This window comes from Syngnathus floridae, chromosome 8 (assembly GCF_059516105.1).
Source record: "Syngnathus floridae isolate MCC-2025c chromosome 8, RoL_Sflo_1.0, whole genome shotgun sequence".
Classification (NCBI taxonomy): domain Eukaryota; kingdom Metazoa; phylum Chordata; class Actinopteri; order Syngnathiformes; family Syngnathidae; genus Syngnathus; species Syngnathus floridae.
The window spans coordinates 7,666,658-7,689,465 of record NC_142420.1 but is presented as its reverse complement, the minus strand read 5'-3'; the positions used below and the strand labels follow the sequence as shown (position 1 = coordinate 7,689,465).

The window sequence follows — 22,808 nt, the reverse complement described above, 5'->3', positions numbered from 1 at the left end:
TAATATGTATGGCTACATTCTCCATCTTGAAATATTTAACAATCTGCATTCTTGGTGACACCTGCAAGGAGCGAAAGGCCATTTGCTGCCGGCGTGCAAAAGTAACAACTTTGCATTGTTCCTTTTCGTGGAACTTGTTAGGATTCACAGACATGCCCGACATTACAAAGGGAGGACAATTTCCTCCCACCAGCCTCCCGGAGAGAGAGTAAACAGGCTGGTGGTTGCGGCTGGAAAACATCGGAGGAGGAGGCGTCTCTCGTGGCGTGATGAATGAAGCCAAAGCGACTATCCATTTGAGCATGATGAGAGCCCGACTGATCCCTGGATTTGTGAGTGGGATTTAAAGCTCTACCTCGCGGGCACCTGAAGAGAGCCACGGCACGCTCGGCGGTGCTCTTATGATGTGCTGAATGGCAACACGTACCAAGTGTGTCAGAGAAGCTCCAGGACTGGAGACACAAAAGATATATTCCAAATGGAAACGAAAAATGACAAGTTTTCCCAATTGAAAGTAACCCTCCTTGGAGTCGAACGCACTTTGCCAGAATTCTCTTTCCAGTTGTTCTCTATTTGTGCCCGGCAAACGTTGACAGTGATTGTCCTAATTTTGCCTATTGTTTCTTTTTTTTTTTCATCACAATGGCGGAGTGTGGCTCAACCTACCTCTGCGTTGACCACAAAGATACATTTATAATTATAAATATTATAATTATCATTAATAATAATAGACATCCCTACCAAAATGTTCCAAGCAAATGTCAAAGTAAAACTCCCTCAACACACCCCACACTATCAATCAGGATCTGAGAATGGAGCTTTTGCTAAAAAGAAAATGTTCAAATTTGGCCCAGTTATCGTCCTGAAGCGCGTACTTACATATTTAAGCGCTGCGTGTTCCGTATCAGCACGCATCAATTTCATTTCTTGTTGAGACACGTTTTTGTTTTCTTTCCTGACTTAATTCATCACACTGTGACCTGGGACCCAATTTACACTTGTCAATTGAAGTGTGAATGCGGTGAAAGGCATCCACAGAGATGGATGATAGTTCTCCAGTGAGAAATGACATGTTTTTCCATCAACAAAACAAAACAAAAAAAAAGCTCATTAACAAGAAGAAAATTAACAAACGATCAGTGAAAAGTACAAATGCGATGAAATTAATGTTCCAAACTTCTGTATTATTGCCAGTCTACAAATAATGCTTGATTCAATTTAGCTAAACGCAATTAACAGAATTCTTGAAATCATTCACTGCCATTGGCGGCTATAGATGTTAAAATTCAATTTTAACTGAACGACTCAATAATCATGGTCATCCTCTGCAACTGACTGAGGATCAATGGGTGCGCCTCCATCAAAGTCTGCTGGGACGGGCTCCAGCTCAGCCATGACCCTAATGAGAACAAGTGCTAAAGAAAATGGATGGCCCATTGATGGGCAATCAGATGAATTAAAAGCGCCATAAAACAGGATGAAATTCAAGGGTAAAGCTGCTGTGGTCAATTCTTAGAATCTCTGATGCACAATATGGCGAAGGGACCTTCATCCAATCAGACGGCGTTTACATAAGGCGACAGATTTCCGGCCGCCACAGCCTACAGCATGAAGAGACTTTATCCTGTCAAAAGATACCGTAGCGGCACAGCCCATACGGGAGATTAGACTCCGTATGAAGGTGACTCGAGCTGGGCTTTAAAGTGAGTTTCCTGCTCAGTCGACCGCTGAATCCAAATGGCGGGATAGCGTGAGCCCCGGCTCGCCTCTCCGCACTTTCTGTCACCAGTCCGCCCCAGATAAGGACAGATGACCTTTCTCCGGGTTGTTACAATAAATCAAATCCACAGTCACTTCTTCTTGCCTTTTTCAAGCCTCGCAGGTATCACTATTACCGCCAAGCTCTGCTGCCATTTTTGTCGTCTCTGTTGAATATGGCAAGAAAAAGAAGTCGACTACGCCTTTAGATTGAGTTTTGTGATTAAAAAGACGGCGATCACAGGAGAGCACACATATCAGGGCAGGGCAGGGCAGCGAGGTCGTAATAATGAACTTGCTGATGAAGCCACTCCACCTCAGCAATATTGGGAGAATTTACTTTATAAATCTAATTTTGCATGATAGCTTTTTATGGACTATTTCAGGCAGGGAAAGAGAATGTTCTTTTGCCAATTAGAGGCAAACAGAGCCAAAGTTAATTGCCCCCATGTTAATAAGAGCATTTAAACCGCTCAGCCACCAAACAGGACTCTTAGGGACATTAACCAGCGAATGTTTGAATCACTGCACTAGCTGACTCATTCCCATCTACTGATGACTATATTTAACTAGATCAATGTGAGCGGCTTGGCATGGTCTGCTTTTAGCTCCGTTTCTGGGTGATGTCTGATCAAAAGCCGCTATCAGAGGGAGCTTGCGGTTCACGCTGGATGAAATAACACAAATTCAAAGAATAGAGAGATATAAAGTAGCAGGAAAGTTGCGACGTGTGATTTCACACTGTCGGCTGTTGGTTGGGTCGTTGGAGTCATGCCCTCTTGTGCCCGGCCACTCGCGTTCTGCCAACCCTTTGGGTTTATCTCCCCTGCATCTGTCACTCTGTCTCTGTCATTACCTTTAGCAGGTGTTTGTGGCTTGCCCTAGCCGTCCTATGTCAGCCAATTATCTCCTTGCCTGTCCTTGTCTAGGACCAGCTGCTGCTAGTCTGCATGAATAAGCTAATTGTAATTCCTTCACTTCCATTTTTGATGGATCCTCGTCAGTGTCCTTGTTTGAAGCTATTGCAGTCCCAGTTTAGCGGCTGCATCCTTCAGATGATGCATTTGAAGGCTCATGATGTCATATCAGAAGGAAGAATGCGCTTTCAAATGGAGAGCACTAAAGTGGCCTTGTATTCCTGTTTTTTTTGTTGTTTTTTTAATTGCTGAACGCATCGCTTCTATCTTTCTCCACGGTAATAGCCTAGGTTCTGAAAATTCAAAAAAAAAAAAGCAAGCACAAATACAGGTGTTGAGCTGCTACACACTTTAAACACCGAACAAAACGGTGAAAAGCAAAGAACTGCCTGATAAATAAATACTTCTACTGTTCTAAATGTTGACATTAGAATCTCCCGACGACCTGCCCATCCCTTTTAACAAGGCGCCTTTGAATACTGTATGTGGCCTCCATGAAGAAATACATGTGCTGCCAGAACTAATTCGGCCCCCAGAGATGCGTCTTCACATCTTATACCGCACGTTCATACCACAATGTCCACCAGAAAAATGTCAAAAATGAGAGCGACATGGAAATGAAATTCTCAAGCCAACTCATTATCTGTGTGTGAATAAAAAAAAAAAGATCCCTGATTATTTTATCTTTAATTAAAAAAAAAAAGTCATTTACATGGAACTGTATATAAACCTGAAGTGAAAGAGAAAAATGTGACTGGAGCCAGCCACTCGACCAAATGCCATCCTTTAATCACGCCGTAAGAGCTGAATCAGACATCTGGAGATTCATATTTGCCTGACCAGCAAATATTTTTGACAGCAGCCTCGCAGTACCTCCATGCCTGATCTGGCAAGCTGCTCGGCTTTCATTACACAGAGTGGCTTTTAAAGTAAGACTCCGAGCGCCAACCACACCACATCCCGAGGGAAATGGACACCGGGGCACAAGCGTAACAACTTCTATACACCTGTGATGCACAGACCAGAAAAACTATTCCACAAAATCAGACTTAACAATATTGCGCGATGATGACACACAGGGCTCCCTGGTGCTTGAAGTATCAAACAGAACAACTGGGACACTAATTCCCCATTTTCAATTCAAAGAAAGGAAAGAAAATATAAATGGCCAGACAAACTACTTTAATGTAGGTTGAGAAACTACAATGATGGAAGTGGGCTGTTTTTAAACACCTCTTAGCTAAATTGATGGACAGCTTCGCGTTTAACCTCACTCAACATTTCTTTCAAGAAAGAGCACTTCTTGTTTTGGTTGCTATGGGAATACTCAAACTGATGATAAAGTAATTTAATCAAGTAAATGTGAGGATGTTATGCATGTAGCCAAGGGGAAAAAATGATTATAGCCCACTTGTTTCTTGAGTATTTTTATTCATTTAAATTGCTTCAATTGTTTTTGCTTTTTTGGGAGGGCAATGTTGGTACGTCTAAACCACTTAAGTGCTTTCTGCTTCAATGTTACATAACAGGTTCAATTAGTCAGCAGTGGTAATGACTCTCCAATAACGCCACCAAAACTCACTGGATTTGTTGCTCATCATTAACAAAAAAGTCACATCAGGGGTTGCGAATTTGACTAAATATTTAGCTAGAGTGTCACAAAGTTAAAGTAGGGTAATTTTATTGCATGCTTGAGTTCCACAACAGGTTGTCATGGTAACAAAAGTCATTTGCATGAGGCAGAACCACCGCCCAAAATTTTAACAGGCCATTAGCAGGGTGTTCACTTAACTTAGCTAACTCTGGCGCATTTACATTGTATAAAGTTGATTAATGTGCATTGTCCTTTTTTTAAGTAAATAAATATGAGGCCACTTCTGTCGTGAAAGAGTACTTGACATACACTTTTAACGTTGCCTTGTTAATTAAGGTAGCACTTAATTAACAAGACTGGATTACTGCTCAGAGGTGCCAGCAATGAAGAGTTGAATTAATGACGCACACACACGCAAAAAAAGCAATCTCCGGTCCCCGGAATGACAAGATCTTCATCCACACGTAATAAACATAAAATCCCATTATTGGGATAAGTGCATAATCAATTTAAAAGTTCTGGAAAAAGAATTGTTTTCAATACATTTAAAAATTGTCTATATTTTTAGTTTATCAGATAATTTATCGGATAGCTGGCTGCTATACACAAATTTTCGCAAATATTTTTTCAATAAATCATACACTAGGTTTTTCCCGCATCCCAGGATGGCTTACGTTCAACCGGAGAACTTTCATTGAACTGTGCTAAATGCACTAAAAGTGATTTAATAACAATGCTAGCTTTATTCGCCGCCGTGATGAGAGGAAGGAGGCCAACAGTGAACGCCACGGTTAGCTGTGGCGAACAGACATGCATGATTTAACAATGGGAGTCGTAAGTTGAAACTACTACACAGTAAATGGAGCTCCTCTCCGCATCAATTATTATGAATAAAATATTAGGAGAGATTTTATTTAGCAAAAGATTAGGACGCATCACTGCCGAAGCATGTAAGTAATAACGGTCCTTTACTTCGGCGGTAACCTTGTAAACATTAAAGTGATGGATATTTTCAGGAGTCGTGGAAAGAGCAGCACGGAGAAACGAAAATATCGTGGGGAATTACAGAAACTGCTGACGACATCATTACTATTCACATTGCACTGCTGTCATGTCTTGGATTCAGGTTGTGGCTTTGTTCTCGAGTTAAGGATTCATTATGTATAAGGAACAAGAATGTGTCTAATGAGCATTATACATCGTTTTTTTTTAACGCCAATAACAAATAAACTTGAAGTGAAACTTACTGCTCTGATTCCCCGCTGATAGACAGCCCACTCAAGAAGAGCCACGACATACACACTGATTATTTGTGTCACGCCTGACCTTTTCCGGGCCGGGCCGCCAGCTCGGCCAACTCGGCCGTGTCCGGGCGGTAAAGGCCAATACAGTGCGGTGAAGGTGGAGGCACTTTCACGTGCCTTTTTGCACCCACACTCAACCTCCGACTCACTTCCGTCTCATGAGGCATTAGTTGCAGAGGTGTCAATATGAGAGGTCAGAATCAAAATGTGGTTGTTGCAAATGTGTCTACGAGGTGAAACAAAACGAGTGGAAATTTTAGCCTTGACTGTATTTCCTATAGAGCTGACAAAATATATTGATTCATCGACCGCTAATCGAGTATCAAATTAATCGAAAACTTTAAATAATCGAGTAATCGTTTGGCCAACAGTAATTATTCATGAAAGCAGACCAATTTTGATTTTGTCTAACCAAAAAGACATTTGCTTTTGGAAAACAATGACCGAATCAGATTTAAAAATGACAAAAAAGGTCATCAAACCCCCTTGTGTGATTCTCCTTATTTTTTTCTTCCTGTAACACTAATCAAATGAACAATAAACTTCAGTGAATAAAACAAATGGTTTTGTCATACACTTAAATAAAAATATTTTTTTCCCATCATAGATTAATCGATAGAATAGTCAATTCTAAAAAAATGTGATCGTGACAGCCCTGATTTACTATTTGTGTCAGCGCTAATAAATACTACGGAATCAAACACAACACCTCTAATAGAAGCCATCTTTTCCCCCACTGGAAAAAAAAATAATTTAGTAGCGTCGCACTTGTGACCTTAAGGCTGATACAACATGCCACTGTAAAGCTGACACAAACACTTAACCCTCAATTAGCAGCCTCATACTTTCTGCTATTAAGTAAATAAAACCACCTTGCAAGAAATATTATAATTGAAGAATCTTTAATTAAGGCTTTGCGGCAAAATATGCTGATGTGCTAAAGGTAATATGTGCATAAAGCTATTAGTCATGTCATAATGTGTCCCGGATGAGGAAGAGGAGGAAGGATGGCCTCAGAATGGACGCGGTGGGATTTGAGTACACGAGAGCTGGGAGGACTGTGAGCGCAGAGTGGATGCTGCAGCTGTGAAATGAAGAGCTGTCGCATCCACTAAGCACTTTTCTGAGTGGAGGAAACACACTTGGCGCAGTAGAAATAAATCATGCCCGCCTGTTTTCTTTCTTTCTTTCTTTCCCTTTTTTTTTTTAATACATCAGCGTGCGATTGTAGCTTCCAAAACAAGAGATGGGAAATTCTCGCTGCCTTGCAAAGATTTCCGGCAGTGCTTTCCCACCCCCACCCACTCCTAATCTGATATGCGCCCATGTAGCTACGTTTTGAGGAGATAACTCGGACTGATGCAGCTTTAATGCGTCGTTTTATGACTAGCCTAATGTGTAGTGCTTTTTAAAGACTTGCAGATCCACTGAATAAAGCATACTGCAGTTCTGCTGAGAGAAAAACTGTTACAAACTTTTTGGGCTTATGAATCTTTACAGAAGCACTTCAACTGATTGTGGCAGTATGTGTTTCTTGTCTGTTCTGATGTTCTGAAGCACCAATTTCAACAATCCACAGAAAATTGCATGGACATGTGTACCATAAAGAACAAAATAGTCTCAAGGACCCATGGCAGAAATTGAACATGAAGTGGGCCATTTGGGTTTGAAACAACCATTTCAAACGGGATTCTGAGACTCATACTTTGACAAACTCCACTTGGGGATTGGCCAAAATGAGCCCCAGTGAGAATTTTTTTTTTTTTGGTCTATGCCATCTTATGTGGGCAAAGCGTGACAGTGTCACACTGTGATGATTCCTACAAGGAGTTGTCATGCTGCCCATTAAATCGTGTTTGCTGCTTTGATATTCTGTGATAAAATTTCAATATACATATATATTCAGTAGATTATATTGAACACATCATTTTAGGTAAAAATGGTTTGAAATATTGTTGTAAAATGAATCAGTATAAATAGACTTACCTCTAATGAATTCCTGGTACTCTGGAGCTGAATAAAATAACTAACATTCCCATTTTTAGAAGAAAACGCATTACATTAAAAAAACACATTGACACATTTCACCTCATACCAGGCTAAAGGAGACATTAGAGGGACCTTTTTTTTTTTGTATCATAGTTCAGTGAGTCTGTGTGTGTTGGGGATGTAGAGCCTTTCAAAACAATTGTGCAAGCAGAGAGCGGGGGATGTATTGGCCATTAAAGTAAACACTGGGGGTGCTTAAACACATCTTGGCAAATAACATCACTGAGAGGGGATCCCGTATACAGTTGGTTAATGGGCCAGACTGCAGCAGCAATGGAATAACATTAGCGGGCCCAGCTCTAGACAGAGCCTCATTGTGTGGGACTGATGAGCACACAAGGACCAGAACCTTTCGTCTATTTATAGGTTGCAAGCTGAGTGTGAAAGGCTGCTTTTTCTCTCAGGTTGCAGGTATTCACCCCCTCAAAAAAAAAAGAAAAAAAAAAAGAAAATCCCTGATTGCACAGTGATTGGTTGCAATTATTGGATCATTGGTGTCTTATGTGAAAGTTTTCCATTAAGGAAGATTTTACTAGATCAGGGAGGGGCAAACTTTTGTGTTCACTGAGGCAGACGGGGCAGGTCATTCATGAAAATATAGTTAAAATAATTTTGAAATGTTATTGTTTGTTCAACTAATTTATGCACCGCTTATCTCCATAAATGACCATTCATTCACAGTCACACAGTTATGTTGTCAATGACCAATAACTTACTTTCCGCAAATGAATTTAATCACTTAACAAATATTTACATGTATAATATATATGATCATTTATTTTTCAACGAATATCTGTTTGAAATTATATTTTTAATGCAGGACTCTTGATAATGTAAATACTTGGTGGGCCAGGTAAAGAATAGTGCAGGCAGTACCTGACTTGACTGTAATAAAATATCAAATATTGAATTTATAAAGCACTTTTTTTTCGTGTTGAGCTGTGCTCTCAAAGACGTTTTGGGAACTGTGCGTGCATGTGTAGTTCTTTTCTGCTTTACCTTTTATTCCTCTGGACCTCCTTCTTATCCATGATGACAGGCACGCAGTTGGTCAGCTCGGTCCAGTCGGCGTGAAGCCCGCAGCTCCATCCCGTCGAGAAGCGAGAGAAGAGCCACGACTCGTCCTTGCCCGGCCGGTGGCAGGTGCACTTCTTCTGGCCGGCCTTGCAGTCGCACGGCTGCTCCAGGCGGATATTCCTCACCAGGTGCCGGCCGAACGTGGTGCCGCCGGTCTTCTGGATGTGCAGGAACACGATGACGTCGTCCCCTTTCATGTTGAACTCCACGCGTCGGTCCAGGTCTCGTTGCGTGAAGTTGAACTGGGACGGGAGCTTGGCAGGGCTGTCGTCCTCCAAGTCCTGGTCCGCGAAATCGTCCCCGTCCTGATAGCCGGCGGAGAGCAGGCTCACTCCCCGCGGCGCATCTCCGTTTTTCAGCGGACACGAATGACTGCCGGCGGGACATATGTACTGGTAACCTATCGTGACAAAAAGCACAGCCAGGATAGGAACCAGGATGAGCTTGCTGGATTTATCATCCATGATAGGCTTCGTCTTCATTCCATCACTGAGAGGAGGGAATAAGAGTTGGGGGGACTCGACACTCCGGGAGAGCTGCCTAATATTTCGGATGACACATGTTGCCAATCGGACGTCGTTCACCTCTCAAAAACAGCGCACCAAGTTGCAAAGTTAAGCTGCATGGCAGATTCAAAGTTCTAAACAGCCATGCTTTCCATGCTTTGTCCCGCTGATTCCGGTCCGAAACGCGCGTGTGCTCTCTCTCTCGAGAGAGGATGTCGCAAGACTGGGACTGTTGTTGTAGCCTCGCCCCCCGCCGCCGCCGCCGCCGCCACCCTCCACCAACCACCCACAGCATCCCTCAGCCTCCCCCGGCTGCTGAGGCTCTCTGACTGGCTGCACGGGAGGCCACTAATCGCCCGCTTGTGTGTGCGCGCCCGTGTGTGTGTGCGTATTTACGCGCATTGAAAGTCTCTGCCATCGTCCCATTATCTCGTTTAGCAGGGTGCGTCGAGACATCGTGCACATACAAGCACACGCACTCATTTTAAAACAGGTTCAATGCGATATTTAAAAAGTCATAGAAACTGACCAAATCAATCACACCATTAATCGATCCATGCCATATGTAGCCACTTATACTATATGTAGTATACATACATGCATTTATGTATGTATCTGTCTGTCCGACCAGATACAGCATAGGTGTCAAACTTAAGGCCTGGGGGCCAGATACGGCCCACCACATCACTTTATGTGGCTCGCGAAGACAAGTTGATTCCATGTGTCACTACTAGAATTAGAAATGACTTTCACTTTTAGGAAATATTGCTACCAAATTTTATTACCAGCCATACTGGTAAAATATTTGAACAGTTTTTACTAGTCTCTGATTTCAGGTGAGCATTACCACTAAATTTCTGCAGCTTTACATTGTGAAAATGCTACGAGTCCGCCATTCAAATGAGTAGGGCTACAGGCCACATAGCACTTGTGAGATTTCAAAATGACTCGCTGGGCAAAGGCTTTAACCATCCTTCAGATGGAAATGTGAAGCGTCATTACTTGCAGTCATTATACATCTGCACAATCAAATGAGATCCGGTACAAAAGCTGTGCTAATTCTTTCTGCCTTAACAAGTGGTCATTTTTCATTGACACTAATTGTGGCCTGTTTTGGCTGTCTTAACTACATGAGTGTGGCAACATGTTGAGATGTAGGCAGCCCACTTGCTTCTATTTACGGTACTGCTTAGGACCGCACTGCTGCAGAACTTGATTTTTAATTCCCTGCACCAACTAATTTTATGTGCATTTTAGACTCTCTTGCTCATTTTTAAACCTTTTTTTGTTGTGAACTGGATCCTTTTCGCGTTTCATTTTTCTCTCTCGGAATTTGCGACAGAGCCTGGTACTTATTTTCGGTCAAATGAGGGGGACTTCTGTCTTAAATTATCTGCCAAATTCTGAAAACGTGCTTGGCGATGTGACCCACAACAAGACACTGGTTTTATTTCAGATGCTTGGTGATTAAATGTTGGTGCAATATTTGATTATGCAATGCAATCTCTATGGGAACTCCCTTTAAATGTGTGTTTGTGTTTTATGGAGGATTTTGGCCAGTGGCATTTATAGAAACAGCACTTTCTTGATTGCTCAGTAAACTTGTTGGCTCAGTGTCTGTCTGTCTCTTTCATTTTGCCCTGATGGTTATGTTCATTATTATTTAAAATATTTTGCAACTAAAGGACAATTTACCTCTCTCAATTCTATTTATTTGGTAAAAACATGCACAAATGCTGTCACAAATCCTCACATGGATGAATTAACCAATAAGCGGTTTGGTGGGAAAATGTTTGAGTTGCACTCCAAGGACCTCAGTAGTTGACCATTGCTGTGCCTGTTTGAATTCGTCTACCAACAGTTCAAAACAACACCTATCTTATTCTTTATTGGCATAATCGTGTCGGATACGAAAGTTAAACTACAAGAAGAATACACATAAGGTCATATTATCCTTCATTACGTTTTATTAAAATTAATTTAAACGGACCTAAACCGGCAAACTCTATCTCGCCAGCTGTACCGGTTGCTAGCATACATCAATGGTTGCTAATAGATGCCTAAAAATAGACAGCGAAAGTCATTCTCTTCCGTACGGTAGCGGTCAGGATCAATAACGTGGAGAGGGACGGATATACAGCGATCAGTAGGATGATGGCTATAACGTCCAACTTTGTCACAATGTGTTTGTAGTTGGCAACTTTAATCACTGCTGATTTTGTATTTTCGTCATTACAATTGGTTAAAGTTGGAATTACTCAACTTGAGTGTACTATGAGTTGCCTGGTTCGGTGCTATGAGTCAGTTTCGCTCGGATTGCAGTTGTGACTTCTTTCGGCACTTTCACTAAAATGACTGAACGTGTTTGACATCTAACTGAGTTGAGGCTGTAACTTCAGTAACTACGTGGCACAACGTGGAAGCTGTGCTGGACTGGACCGCTTGCTCTCTATGCAGTTTTATACAATTTGATGTTGACACAATGAAGATGAGGACTATTATCCTGCAGCCCCTGCTACTACTCATGATCATGCAACACACGGCATCTGCATCCAAAGGCGTCACTGCAAGTCTTAAAGCCAAGTGGCATGCGACTCCTTACCTTTTGGAGACAAGGTAAACATCTTCTTCGACCCATGAGACCTTTAGTTATGTCAAATTGAGAGGTGTTAAGTCAAGGTCTAGAAAGTAGAAGTCCTGTTGCAGTTTGACTTCAGCTACAGGTGCGTCTTATCAACCGGCAGGTAAAGCTCCCCGGAACTAGCTCGTTTGATGCTTACTATTGTTACGTTATGAACTAAGTACGCAAATGGCAAAATTGGATTAAGAATTAATCTGCCACAATTTACTTACTCGTATAACGATGGCTAAAAGGCACTTTTTTCCCCCAGTAAATCATAGGTGTCAAACTCAAGGCCCGGGGGCCAGATGCGGCCCGCCATATCATTTATGTGGCCCGCGAAGACAAAAACTACAAATTGTCTTCACATTTAAAAAAAAAAAGATATTACTTGCAATTCGTCTTTTTAAAATATTTGAACAGTTTTTACTCGTCTCTGATTTTAAAACTAGTTCTTCATCAGTTTGTTTTGTAGCCTATATAGAAGACGTTGACAATCATAATGGCCCTCCAAGGGAAAGTGACTACGATGTGGCCCGCGACAAAAATTTGTTTGACACCCCTGCAGTAAATGATAGTCAAACTCCAGTTGCTTAAGATGCATTTGACCTCAGAGGTTACGCTGTATTTTATTGATGAAACCTTGCTGTATACAAATCCTAAGGTTCGCTCTGTAATATGTTGCTCCAAGACAATTTGATATTGCATGTATTCAATCTTTTTTCCCTCTCCTCTCTCAGTGAGTTTATTGGAGAGGATGGCAATGAGAAATTCTGGCAATTTGTCGACACTGTGAAAGAGCTCACCGCTTTCAAGCGAGGAGGTATGCGCTTAAGTTTGAATCATTGACCTCCATTTACATCATATTTCATTACTAATTTATCACATTCTCATCCATGCCAGATTCTGTCCGCACATACTACAACCTTATCATTAAAAAAGCCAACCAGTTTCTCACAGGTCTTCAAGTGAACTTGCTGAAATTCGCTCTTTCGCTGCGTTTCTACTTGCCAGCTGTTCACGCCTTCCAGCAGGTACTGTATGTTCACAAATTATAATTGCGTGAAATCTAAAATATTTTAATGATGTCTCTTTGGCAGCCTGGTAATATGACTTTGCGCAGTGGGAGCCGTTTAAATTATTGCATAATTATTCATGCCATAGTTAAATATACCCACACAATTTGTACGACAGGTATGGTACACAGTTTATAAGCTTTTTTTTTTTGTATGCAGCCTTGAATTCATGACCTGGGCCCTCTGCCTTCTTTACTTACAATTGCTTTGGCACCACTAAGTCATTACTCTCAAAAACACTGGATGAATTATTTGCCTTGAAATTGAACTGTTCAGCGATTATTATCTTGAATGATGCTGCAATATTACTTGATGCTCGCAGGCTTTTCAGTGCCTCACACACCATGTAAAATGTAAAAAAACAAAACCAAAACACCCCCTGGTCTGTAACAGCATTTCATTCATAGGTATGCTTGTTGTACAAATTTATTTTGCCTGTAGTATAAACTATTTGTATGAGCTGCATACACATGCAAGGGATTAATAATTTATAATTGTTTCGAATTCTTCCTCTTGCGTCTGCGCAGTTTGCATGTTCTGACTTTGGGGTTTCTCCAGGTATTGCAGCTTTTACATTCCAAAGACATGCATGTTATGTTGACTAAAGACTGAAGTCTGACTAAAATTAAATACTGCAGTACAAAGAATAAAGTAATATTTCCCATAGGAAATAATGCAAATCCAATGAATCTGTTCCAGACACCCAAAATGTTTACTAAAATAAATTTTATACACTAACAGTAGTTTTACATACAGTTAACAGTATGCAATAAATATAAATAAGTAATGAAGTGGATAAATAAACACTTAACATCACTTCAGTCTTTAGTGCACTCTTAATGGTGTGTGGAAAGATGTTAGTGAACATAATTAAGTTATTTTTAATACCACTAATTTTGTTGAATATGTACTACTACAAACTACAATCTAATACAATCCAAAAGTAATCCAAAAAGACACGAGAGACTGTTAGTACCGTTTCTATGTTCATGTCTCGTACTTCACAGATAGCCAGCGATGAACCGCCACCTGAGGCTTGTCCAGCTTTTGTCTCCATTCACGGCCAACATAGTTGCAGTACAAAGAACATCAAGAAGCTTCTGAAGGCAGCTGCAGGCAGGTAAATCCAAGTGACACCGCCAACCCCGTGCGGCCCTACACAGCAGAAAAGTTTCCCCAAGTTAATTTGATATTGGAAATCTTTGACACTCACTTCGAGTTCATGTTTGCCCTTGGAAGAATGAAATGTAATTTTCTGTGGTGCTTTTTCAAACGCTTGCAGGCCCCATCCGTATTTGTACAAGAATGATCACATATATCCCGGGGCTAATAAAACAGACGTCCCAATCGTGATCCTGTATGCTGAGATCGGTACCAAGGAATTCACCACCTTTCATACCGTGCTATCAGAGAAGGCTGACGGGGGCGCTCTCACGTATGTGCTGCGTCATTTTGTGGCGGTAAGTTGCCGGGTCATGGAGTACATAAGATTACTAGCGTTCTTCACTTATTAGTTCCTTCCTGCTGCAAAATAAATAAAGTGGAACAATTTAATTTGCACTTTGTGTTGATATGGTCTGGCTAATCTTAAGAGCGAATGATTAATTGAGTTTCTTGTTTTTATTTTACAGTAGGAATGAACTTGCCAGTAGGCTGCTGTAAATGTGCATTTCCTTTAACGGTATAGTTGTCCAATAAAATGATACTCGATATGTGCCTCAATATATTTTCAAATGGAACAGTTTAATTTGGCTTGATTGGATCTATTTGCATCTTTTAACACAGCAGATTTTCCTTTTCAAAGTTTTTGTTGTTGTACCTGTAGTACCAAGTGTAAATTGTTTATTAAAGGAGAGGTTATTATTTGTTCAAATTTAATGTTATAATTTCTTTGCTTTATTTTTTAAAATCCATTTCCTAAGCCGTGGTTGTTTATTTGAGTTTATTTTTGTTTTTTTCTTCAAGTGAGCGATCCATTCAACACAATTGGGGTCTGGCGTCTATTTAAAAAGGAGGCCTCTTCTTGCTCCTCGTTTCTCTCGACCGCCACACCAATCTTTGACGCAAACAGTTTCGAAAAACGACATGTTTACTTTGTGTTATATGAGTAAGGTTAACATGACTGTGAACTCATTCATGCCCATTCTCAGCTGTTTCCATTGATTTAGCCATTTGTTTTGACCCGTATTGGCCTTGTGCCGTCCCCTTGGAAAAAGAAAGTAATATGAAAAGGAATATTTCTTTCAGCCATACTGAAGAAGAGCCAGGGGTTGGGGTGTACAGTGGGTCTTTTAATGGTGCAAGGATATGACTCTGACACGGGTGTCAAGGTAACTGTGTCCTGTATGTAGACTTAATGTTCTGAGTGGAGGAATAGTTTTGGAGCGCTGCTGCCTGAACTGAAGGGATTGAAATTGCTTTCTAGATTACGGCAAAGTAATACTTTGGATGCATCCGAGAGGCCACGCCCATTCAGGTGTGGTCAACCGTTTATTAAGGCCGGTCTTGAAAGGGTTGTGAAAGGCCGATCGGTGGAGCGTTATGGTTCGCTTGGTTGGACAGGAGCATCATTCACCTGCACCAAAGTATAGAGTTTGCTCTTCGGCATTGCACTTTGGAGTAGCTGCCGTCTCCTATCAACCGCCAAATACATGTTAAATGTTGCACTTCTTAGAAAGACGTATGCATCATTTTTTCCAAACGGATTCCTACTGTTCCCGATTGCACAATGCATGTCTGGATTTTTTTGCCATACAGGCCAGCCACAGCAACTTTAATTGAAATAGCCATAAAGAAACTTCTATATTTTTGTTGCAATCATTTGCTCCATATTCATTTGAACAGGCTCCAAAGCAACAGAAGATCCTTTTATCGGGCTACGGCGTGGAGTTGGCGATAAAAAGCACAGAGTATAAGGCAGTGGACGACACCCAAGTCAATGGTCGGGCTGCAGTTGATCAAATTTTTTTTGTTGAACCTTTTGTGTCCCTAACAACACTTTTTTTTTTTTTTTTCCAGACACAAAGACAATCATACAGGAAGAGGAAGATGATAAAGATGAAGTCCAAGGATTTTTTTTTGGAACATTGAAGTAAGGATTGTCTTTTGTTTTTTGAGCCATTTTATTAGGTACACAGATGCTAGACGAATACTATACAAGTGTTGTCTCAATCGCACTATTGTAATGTTTCTTTTGAATCTGTCAAGGAAATCTTATCCTGAACTCAAGGAGCAACTTGGCGAACTTCGCAAACATCTACTTGATAGTACCAACGATATGGCCCCTCTCAAAGTGTGGGAGCTGCAAGGTAGTCCCATAATACTGGCCCAGAATATGTAATAATAAGAATTTTGACTTGAGTCTTCTTTTATTTGAAAATTTGTGCTGTCTAACTCTAACTTACTTGATCCTTGTAGATCTCAGCTTCCAAGCGGCTGCCAGAGTGCTGTCTGCAACAAAGTTTGATGCTTTGAAGGTCATGCGAGACCTCAGTCAAAATTTTCCACGCAAGGCAAGGTTAGAAAATACATCACTGTGTTACAAGTTAACATATTTGAGTCAATGTTATGTTTTAGACCCCACAACACACTTCTTCATTTCCAAAAAATCAAAAATTTAACATACAACTCTATCAGGTGGTGAGTAGTTTTACTTTATTTTAGTTTTAAATTCACTGGTTTAAAAAAATGGAAATTGAAACAATATGGAGCTAGCGTGATTAACAAGATTGTGTTCAATTTTGGAGGTTCCACTACAATTATGAACGAGTTTGCTGTACAGCGTGACCTCTAATTTAAATGCTAAAATGCCGGCTTGTGTTTGCTCTTCTCGTTAAAAACAAAACAGCAAAAGTGATGAGTTAGACTTGTTTATTTTTTTCCAGGGGATTTGCGTACAGATTTACCCTCTTGAGGGCGTGCAGGTTTTTCAGAGATTAAAACTGTCATTTTACTGCCGGCCGCGGGTGTGATAAAGGCTGATGGCGAGCGTATGCTTTACTGTACCGCTTTACTATTCCCACAGATCACTGACAAGAGTGGCTGTAAAGAACGAGATGAGAAAAGAAATTGAGGAGAACCAAAAGGTGCGCTATCCTAAACTGTGTCCAAACATGACTGCAACAAAAAAAAAAGACTTTGATTTGATACTGCTTCACAAGTTAGATGAGGAGTCTCTGGTCTCTATCTGAAATAACTGTAGTGACATCGTCAACATTTTTTCTTCAGACTTTGGTCCTTGATTATGTGCAGACTGTTATGTAGCTTTTCTTTCTGAGATAAAATGGAAAAAAAACCATTCTGAATATCAACAAACTCTTTGTGCTTTTTCTCTTAGTATCTGAGTGAGACTATTGGTGTTCACCCAGGAGACAGTGAGCTCTTCATAAATGGTCTGCATATTGATCTGGATGTTCATGACCCTTTTAGGTAGTATTCCAAACAGTCCTCTACTTATCCTCCCGCTCTGTGTTCCTGTTGCCACATGATCAAAAGTTTGATGCCATTTAAAACGCCTTCCTTGTCATCTTTCATTGATAGCATTTTGGAGATCCTCAGAGGCGAGGCCAAGGTCTTGGAAGGTCTTCACAGCCTGGGTGTAAAAGTAGAGCGTCAGGGCACGCTGCTGAGATTGCCTGTGGACCATGCGGCAGACAGCTATGCCTTAAATATCAGACATCCAGCTATAATGGTGCGTTGCGTTGACTCATAAGTCCCGGACCGCATAGCGGCTAACAATAGGGAATCAATCATCTGCCAAGAAATCGTTTTAAATTAGAATCTTGGAAGTCTTTCATTTCAGGATGCGCCAAGCATATCCGAATGTTACCATCCTCATTAGATCGACTTCATCCTTCAATGTTCTCTTTTCAGTGGATGAACGACATTGAGAAGGACCCGATGTACAGCAGCTGGCCAGCGGGATTCCAGGAGCTGCTGAGAACCACTTTTCCAGGAGTCATCCGACAAATCAGACGCAATTTCTTCAACCTGGTGATGTCACGTTACTTGATTCACATAATCCTCAGAGGCACTTGTTGATTGTCATTTTTATATCAAGTCTGACACCACCATTTCCTAACCTCGCTTGGGACGTTTTGTAGGTTCTGTTCCTCGATCCGGTTGAGGCGAAAAGTGTCGAGCTGGTGAAACTTGCCGGGCTGTTCTACAAACACAAGATCCCCCTGAGGTCGGTGCATCTGCTGCTGTTTCATACTCCACTTTGTGCATTTATAATCCTCACCAAGGCGCTCTTTCTCATTTCATCTGCAAATTGAATACTTGTTTTGCTCACTATGGCCAGAATTGGATATGTGTTTGTTGTCAACGCCCAAGATGAGATTGATGGCTTCTCGGATGCGGGGGTTGGCTTTTACCGACTCCTGAATTACATCGCGGACGAGTATGATTTATCCCAGGCCCTGATATCCATGGCCTCGGTAAGTGTATCGCAAATATAAATCTCTGTTGTTCGCACTGCAGTTTGGAATAACTTAAGTACTTTCCTCACCGTATGCTCAGTCGTTTTCTCGCAGCCTCGGTCATCGTGTCATTTTTTTTACTCTGTGGGTTCCCGGGATTTCCTGTGTTAGTGCTCTGTCAAATGGTTCTTGGAAATTGTTGACGGAGGCGGAGGGGGGGAGTGAGTATACAATTAAATCTCATCCAACTTGTCACTTCAATGCAGTTGTACAACAGAGTCAAGGACGGGGACACATTGACGACTGACACCATCACTGCTTTCCTGAAGAGCAAATTCCCCAAAGCCAACGCTGAAAGGATTCTAGGTGCCAAATCAGAGTATGATGAAGGAAGGAAGGTAAGAACATAAATGGTGTCTTTTTATTCGCATTTATAGTCAGAAATTAGTCGTGAAAAGTACGTATTGAAAATCAGTTTTTTATGTGCCCCAGGACGGCACCCTCTTTTACAGAAAGAGTGGCCTAGGTGACCTTCCGCTGGCGTTATTTAACGGCGTCCCCCTGAGCCCAGTTGAGATGGAACCAGATGAACTGGAGAGCGTCATCCTGCAACACATAATGGACTCCACCAGCGCCTTCCAGAAAGCTGTTTTCACGGTATGACTCCACCGCATGGTCAGCCTCCCAGCGGATGGCCACATAAAATCGCAAAAAATCAGTCAAAAATACTGATGTACTGTTATAAGGGCATTTCGGTTTACGAGATCTGTTCCTACCGTGGTGATGTAATTTGAATTTGCGTCACTTGCCTATGCTAAGGCAGTAATAATACTGCTTAATTACAGTCGTAAATGTCTGAAACACACTTCAAGACCATGAATAAATAAATCAAATAAAAATTGTATTTTATATGGCCGTGGTAACAAAGCTTTATTGTGCTGTGTCACAACAAAATATTGTTCTTACGCCGCTGTGCAAACAGTTTGACTACTGTCAAATGAACTGTACATCAGGGTCATCATAAACATAGACACACTATTATTATAGTCATGGTAGAAAAACAGTCGGAACTCTTCATTTGGGAGTTGCTTTCTCGCAGTTCACAATAAATAGAAAGAAAAGAAATAAATTCAATTGCAGGCATCATGAAAATAAAGCAAATCATGATTGTCCAAACAATCAGGAAAGTTAATATCTGAGCGCCGTGGTTAAATAGCTCACAGTATGGCGTAATGAGTCAACTACTTTTTGTAGGGTCACTTGACTGAGGGAACAGATGTGATGGATTATCTCATGGAGCAAGCCAATGTGGTACCCAGAATGAATCCACTCATTCTAAGTACAGAGCGGAAGTACTTAGACTTCACTTCTTCTCCAGGTGACCTCACCGCCACAAAAAGTTCAATTTGGATGCTTTTATGATAATTCTGGAATTGTTTTTATTTTGTTCTGCAGTTGTAAGTGACTGGGATGATGCAACAATGTTTTCATTCCTGGACTCCAGAGACAAGACGGCTGTGACGGCTAAGAGAATGAAATACCTGACTAACAATGGTGAGGCTTTTTATTCGTGGTTTCACCAACATACAGTATATTTTATCGTTTATTTTTTTATACATCTTTTGTTACATAGGACTCACATCACCATGAAAAGTAGTTCAATGCAAATGTTACACCAAGCAAGTCTACAATTCAAATCAAAACAATCTTTAGCTGTTCTATTATTGATTATCATTAGGTTAAATTCCTACAGTTGTCATTGTTGATGTTTGTCTTTTCCCTCAGATGAGGACGGCATGAGCGCCGTGACCATGTGGATTGTCGGAGATTTCCAGAAACCCTCGGGAAGAAAATTGCTGCATGCTGCTCTTAAACATTTGGTATGTATGTAACTTCACCCACATTGATCGAAAATATTGTAATAAGTATAAATCACTCATATTGATTCATAATCTTCAAAGGAATTCAAGTCATACGGGGATGGATGAATTTTGTCTTTAAATTAAATTAAGCCGTTGAGGCTGCTGCGGTGTTGAGTGTACAAAATAAAAAGCCAAGTCATATATTCTCATAAGTGATTATCGTTCAATTATATGTAATAGCCGCCAGGCATTTCCGATATGTCGGGAACCAAACGTTGAATTCAACCAATCAACACTTATTTCTTGTGTGCTGCCTGAATAACACCACCCGTGCTCGAAATAAAATGTGCGATAGATGTGCGTTACTTCACTGCAGTACTGTATGTGTGTCTCTGTGTGTGTCTCTGTGTGTGTGTGTGTTTGTGTGTGTGTGTGTGTGTGCGCACGCACGCACGCAAACAGAAAACCAGCCCCGGAGTGCGTGTGGGGGTGATGGATAATCCCGGCGAAAGGCCCAACGAAGATAACACGGCCGTGTACCGGGCTATCTGGGCTTCACTCCTCACCCAAAAGAATAAAGCTGCAGCTGAGTTTGTGCAAAAACTTGCAAGTGAGGAAAGTCACCAACTACTCCAGCAGGGGACCAAGATGAAGGACTTGCTCCTGCAGGTAAAGGAAGAAACATTTAAACTGTCTTGCATAATTCACAGCTATCGGGCAGAGTCCTTGTAATTCATCACTTTTCAGGAGAGCCCCAAAATGGCTAAACGGTTTGTTTTAACTATTAAGTCTCATCAGAGAGCAAGCCGTTTTCAACACTTTAGATGGGACCGAAGAAATATAAAATTGACTCGATTTTAACTATAAGCTTTAAGTAGGTGCCTGAGGAGTGTCACATGTGGTTGTATGGTAAATTTTAGGGCCGCTTTCAAGGTGGTTAACTAATATTTGACATGAATAAATTGAATTGAATTAAGCCCGCAATATACAAATTATTAGGCATTATATAACATTAGATCATCACTGTCTAATAAGAATTAAAAAAAAAACTACTCACCCCTTGAAGACCCTGACAGATACATAATGGAGAGGGAAAATTGTAAAAAAAAAATTTGAGGGGTGGTGTGTGAAAATATGTCCTTAAATTATTGAACTTGAGTTGAAGTGTAATAAATCGTCACGCATGCTCAAGTGGTATTGATCTTGCAAATGCAGCAAAAAATGTGGATACAGCAGAAATGCAAAAAGATTGACACTCATTCAAGCAGTTGCGATGATGCACTTCAACATACTTCCTTGACACCGATTTCTCGTTAGCGGAGGTATCTTGTGACAAAACGAGCCCTTAAAAAAAACTGCGAGATTACGCAAATACGTTTTTCAGCAAATAGATGAAGGTAGGAGGCTCCTGCAGAAAAGCAAAAAAAAAAAAAAAGGCAAACCACAAATAGGTTCACTGTTTGTTTTAATGTGGAATGATTTGACAGTTTGGCCTATCATCAGTTACTCGTGTTGCTTCTACTGTGATATTTTTATAATTTGGCTCTTTTGCTCTGATGAGTACATTCAAAAGAATTATCCTCTATCAAACACCAAACATCTTGAGCTAAGGTACTAGAACAGCTTGACACGATTTTGCCCAGCATTTACAGCAGCAGGCTGAGGGGCAGACACAAAATAAAAGTACCTGCGGTCTATTTGAGAAACCGTATCCATTTTTGGCAGTGAGGTGACGTCACTGTTATTCAAAGGAGCTGCTTCTCACTTTAAGACAGATAGGTCATAGTTGAGAGGCAATGACGGACCTGATGTACTAACAAACTTTTCAACGACTTAGCTTTCCCTCCCCCTGTACAAGCTGAAGGAGTTTTTGACTGGCAGCTTCTCTGCTGGTGACTTTTTCCTCACACATTCCCGCTTGACTGTGACAGACTGCACCACGGTCCTCTACGCTTCCTCGTTTTTACAAAACACAGACTGCAGTGGCGTTTCTTTCAGCGCAAATCGGTAACTGCTCTGAATTACGGCAGTACGTACTTCTATAGAATGGAACACGTCTCATTTTCACTTCTTTGCAATTCGTTTGTGTGATTCTGTTTATTATTTTTAAACCGTTGTGAACAAGTTAGACAGAGGTGTCGCCATTGTGTAATTGAATTTCTATGTTGCGATGAAGCCTCTTTTGGAAATATTCAGAAAAACTGACAGAAACCAAAATACAATCGGCAAATTTTTAAAAATACATGCATAAATAAATAGCTAGTCGTAATAATTTCAATCTCGGTTGTGAGATCATCATTGTGATTTTCACATCAACAAAGCCAAAACTCTCACAGTGTTTAACATTTTTGTATTATTTCCTGCAAAATTCTTCTGGGTCCTCACATTGATGCTGCCGTTATTGCCATTATATCCCAAAATTAGATTTCAATTCCAATTTCCGTGAAATTGAATCGAGAGTCCAGAAGGTTTTCAAAAGCTGTTATGAAAGCATTTGTTTCATTTTCGTCATGTTCTCGGGTTTTTGTCTTGTTTTGTTTCGTTTATTCTGCTGCATGAGGAAGGAAATTGGAGATGTTCCTGAAGCAAACTGATTTACTCGTCAAATATGTAATTCCCTGGCAC

General features: G+C 40.9%; 2 protein-coding genes across 5 annotated transcripts in view; one reads left to right on the top strand and one right to left on the bottom strand.

The window, feature by feature from the left end:
• hs6st3b (heparan sulfate 6-O-sulfotransferase 3b) overlaps positions 1 to 12,011 on the bottom strand; it is a 43,839-nt gene extending 31,828 nt beyond the window's left edge. Inside the window, exons 1-2 of one of the 2 annotated variants that reach the window (XM_088383514.1) lie at positions 11,808 to 12,011; positions 8,622 to 9,099 (exon numbers count right to left, since the gene is read on the bottom strand). In XM_088383514.1, the coding sequence (XP_088239640.1) occupies positions 8,622 to 9,099; positions 11,808 to 11,829 (500 nt within the window). In that variant the 5' untranslated portion in view covers positions 11,830 to 12,011. Of the gene's footprint in view, positions 1 to 8,621; positions 9,452 to 11,807 lie in introns of those variants that run through there. The other variant, XM_088383513.1, reaches the window with a different exon arrangement.
• uggt2 (UDP-glucose glycoprotein glucosyltransferase 2) overlaps positions 11,236 to 22,808 on the top strand; it is a 32,513-nt gene continuing 20,940 nt past the window's right edge. For 2 of the 3 annotated variants that reach the window (XR_015859962.1, XM_088383504.1), the window contains exons 1-21: positions 11,237 to 11,821; positions 12,566 to 12,648; positions 12,729 to 12,859; positions 13,909 to 14,021; positions 14,184 to 14,361; positions 15,746 to 15,842; positions 15,920 to 15,992; positions 16,109 to 16,209; positions 16,319 to 16,418; positions 16,926 to 16,986; positions 17,238 to 17,329; positions 17,441 to 17,591; positions 17,774 to 17,893; positions 18,004 to 18,089; positions 18,204 to 18,339; positions 18,588 to 18,719; positions 18,814 to 18,978; positions 19,576 to 19,699; positions 19,777 to 19,875; positions 20,107 to 20,201; positions 20,646 to 20,852. Coding sequence is in view for 2 of the 3 variants with exons in the window: in XM_088383504.1 (XP_088239630.1) it covers positions 11,688 to 11,821; positions 12,566 to 12,648; positions 12,729 to 12,859; positions 13,909 to 14,021; positions 14,184 to 14,361; positions 15,746 to 15,842; positions 15,920 to 15,992; positions 16,109 to 16,209; positions 16,319 to 16,418; positions 16,926 to 16,986; positions 17,238 to 17,329; positions 17,441 to 17,591; positions 17,774 to 17,893; positions 18,004 to 18,089; positions 18,204 to 18,339; positions 18,588 to 18,719; positions 18,814 to 18,978; positions 19,576 to 19,699; positions 19,777 to 19,875; positions 20,107 to 20,201; positions 20,646 to 20,852 (2,478 nt within the window). In the remaining variant the exon portion in view is untranslated. Of the gene's footprint in view, positions 11,822 to 12,565; positions 12,649 to 12,728; positions 12,860 to 13,908; positions 14,022 to 14,183; positions 14,362 to 15,745; positions 15,843 to 15,919; positions 15,993 to 16,108; positions 16,210 to 16,318; positions 16,419 to 16,925; positions 16,987 to 17,237; positions 17,330 to 17,440; positions 17,592 to 17,773; positions 17,894 to 18,003; positions 18,090 to 18,203; positions 18,340 to 18,587; positions 18,720 to 18,813; positions 18,979 to 19,575; positions 19,700 to 19,776; positions 19,876 to 20,106; positions 20,202 to 20,645; positions 20,853 to 22,808 lie in introns of all 3 variants that reach the window. The other variant, XM_088383505.1, reaches the window with a different exon arrangement.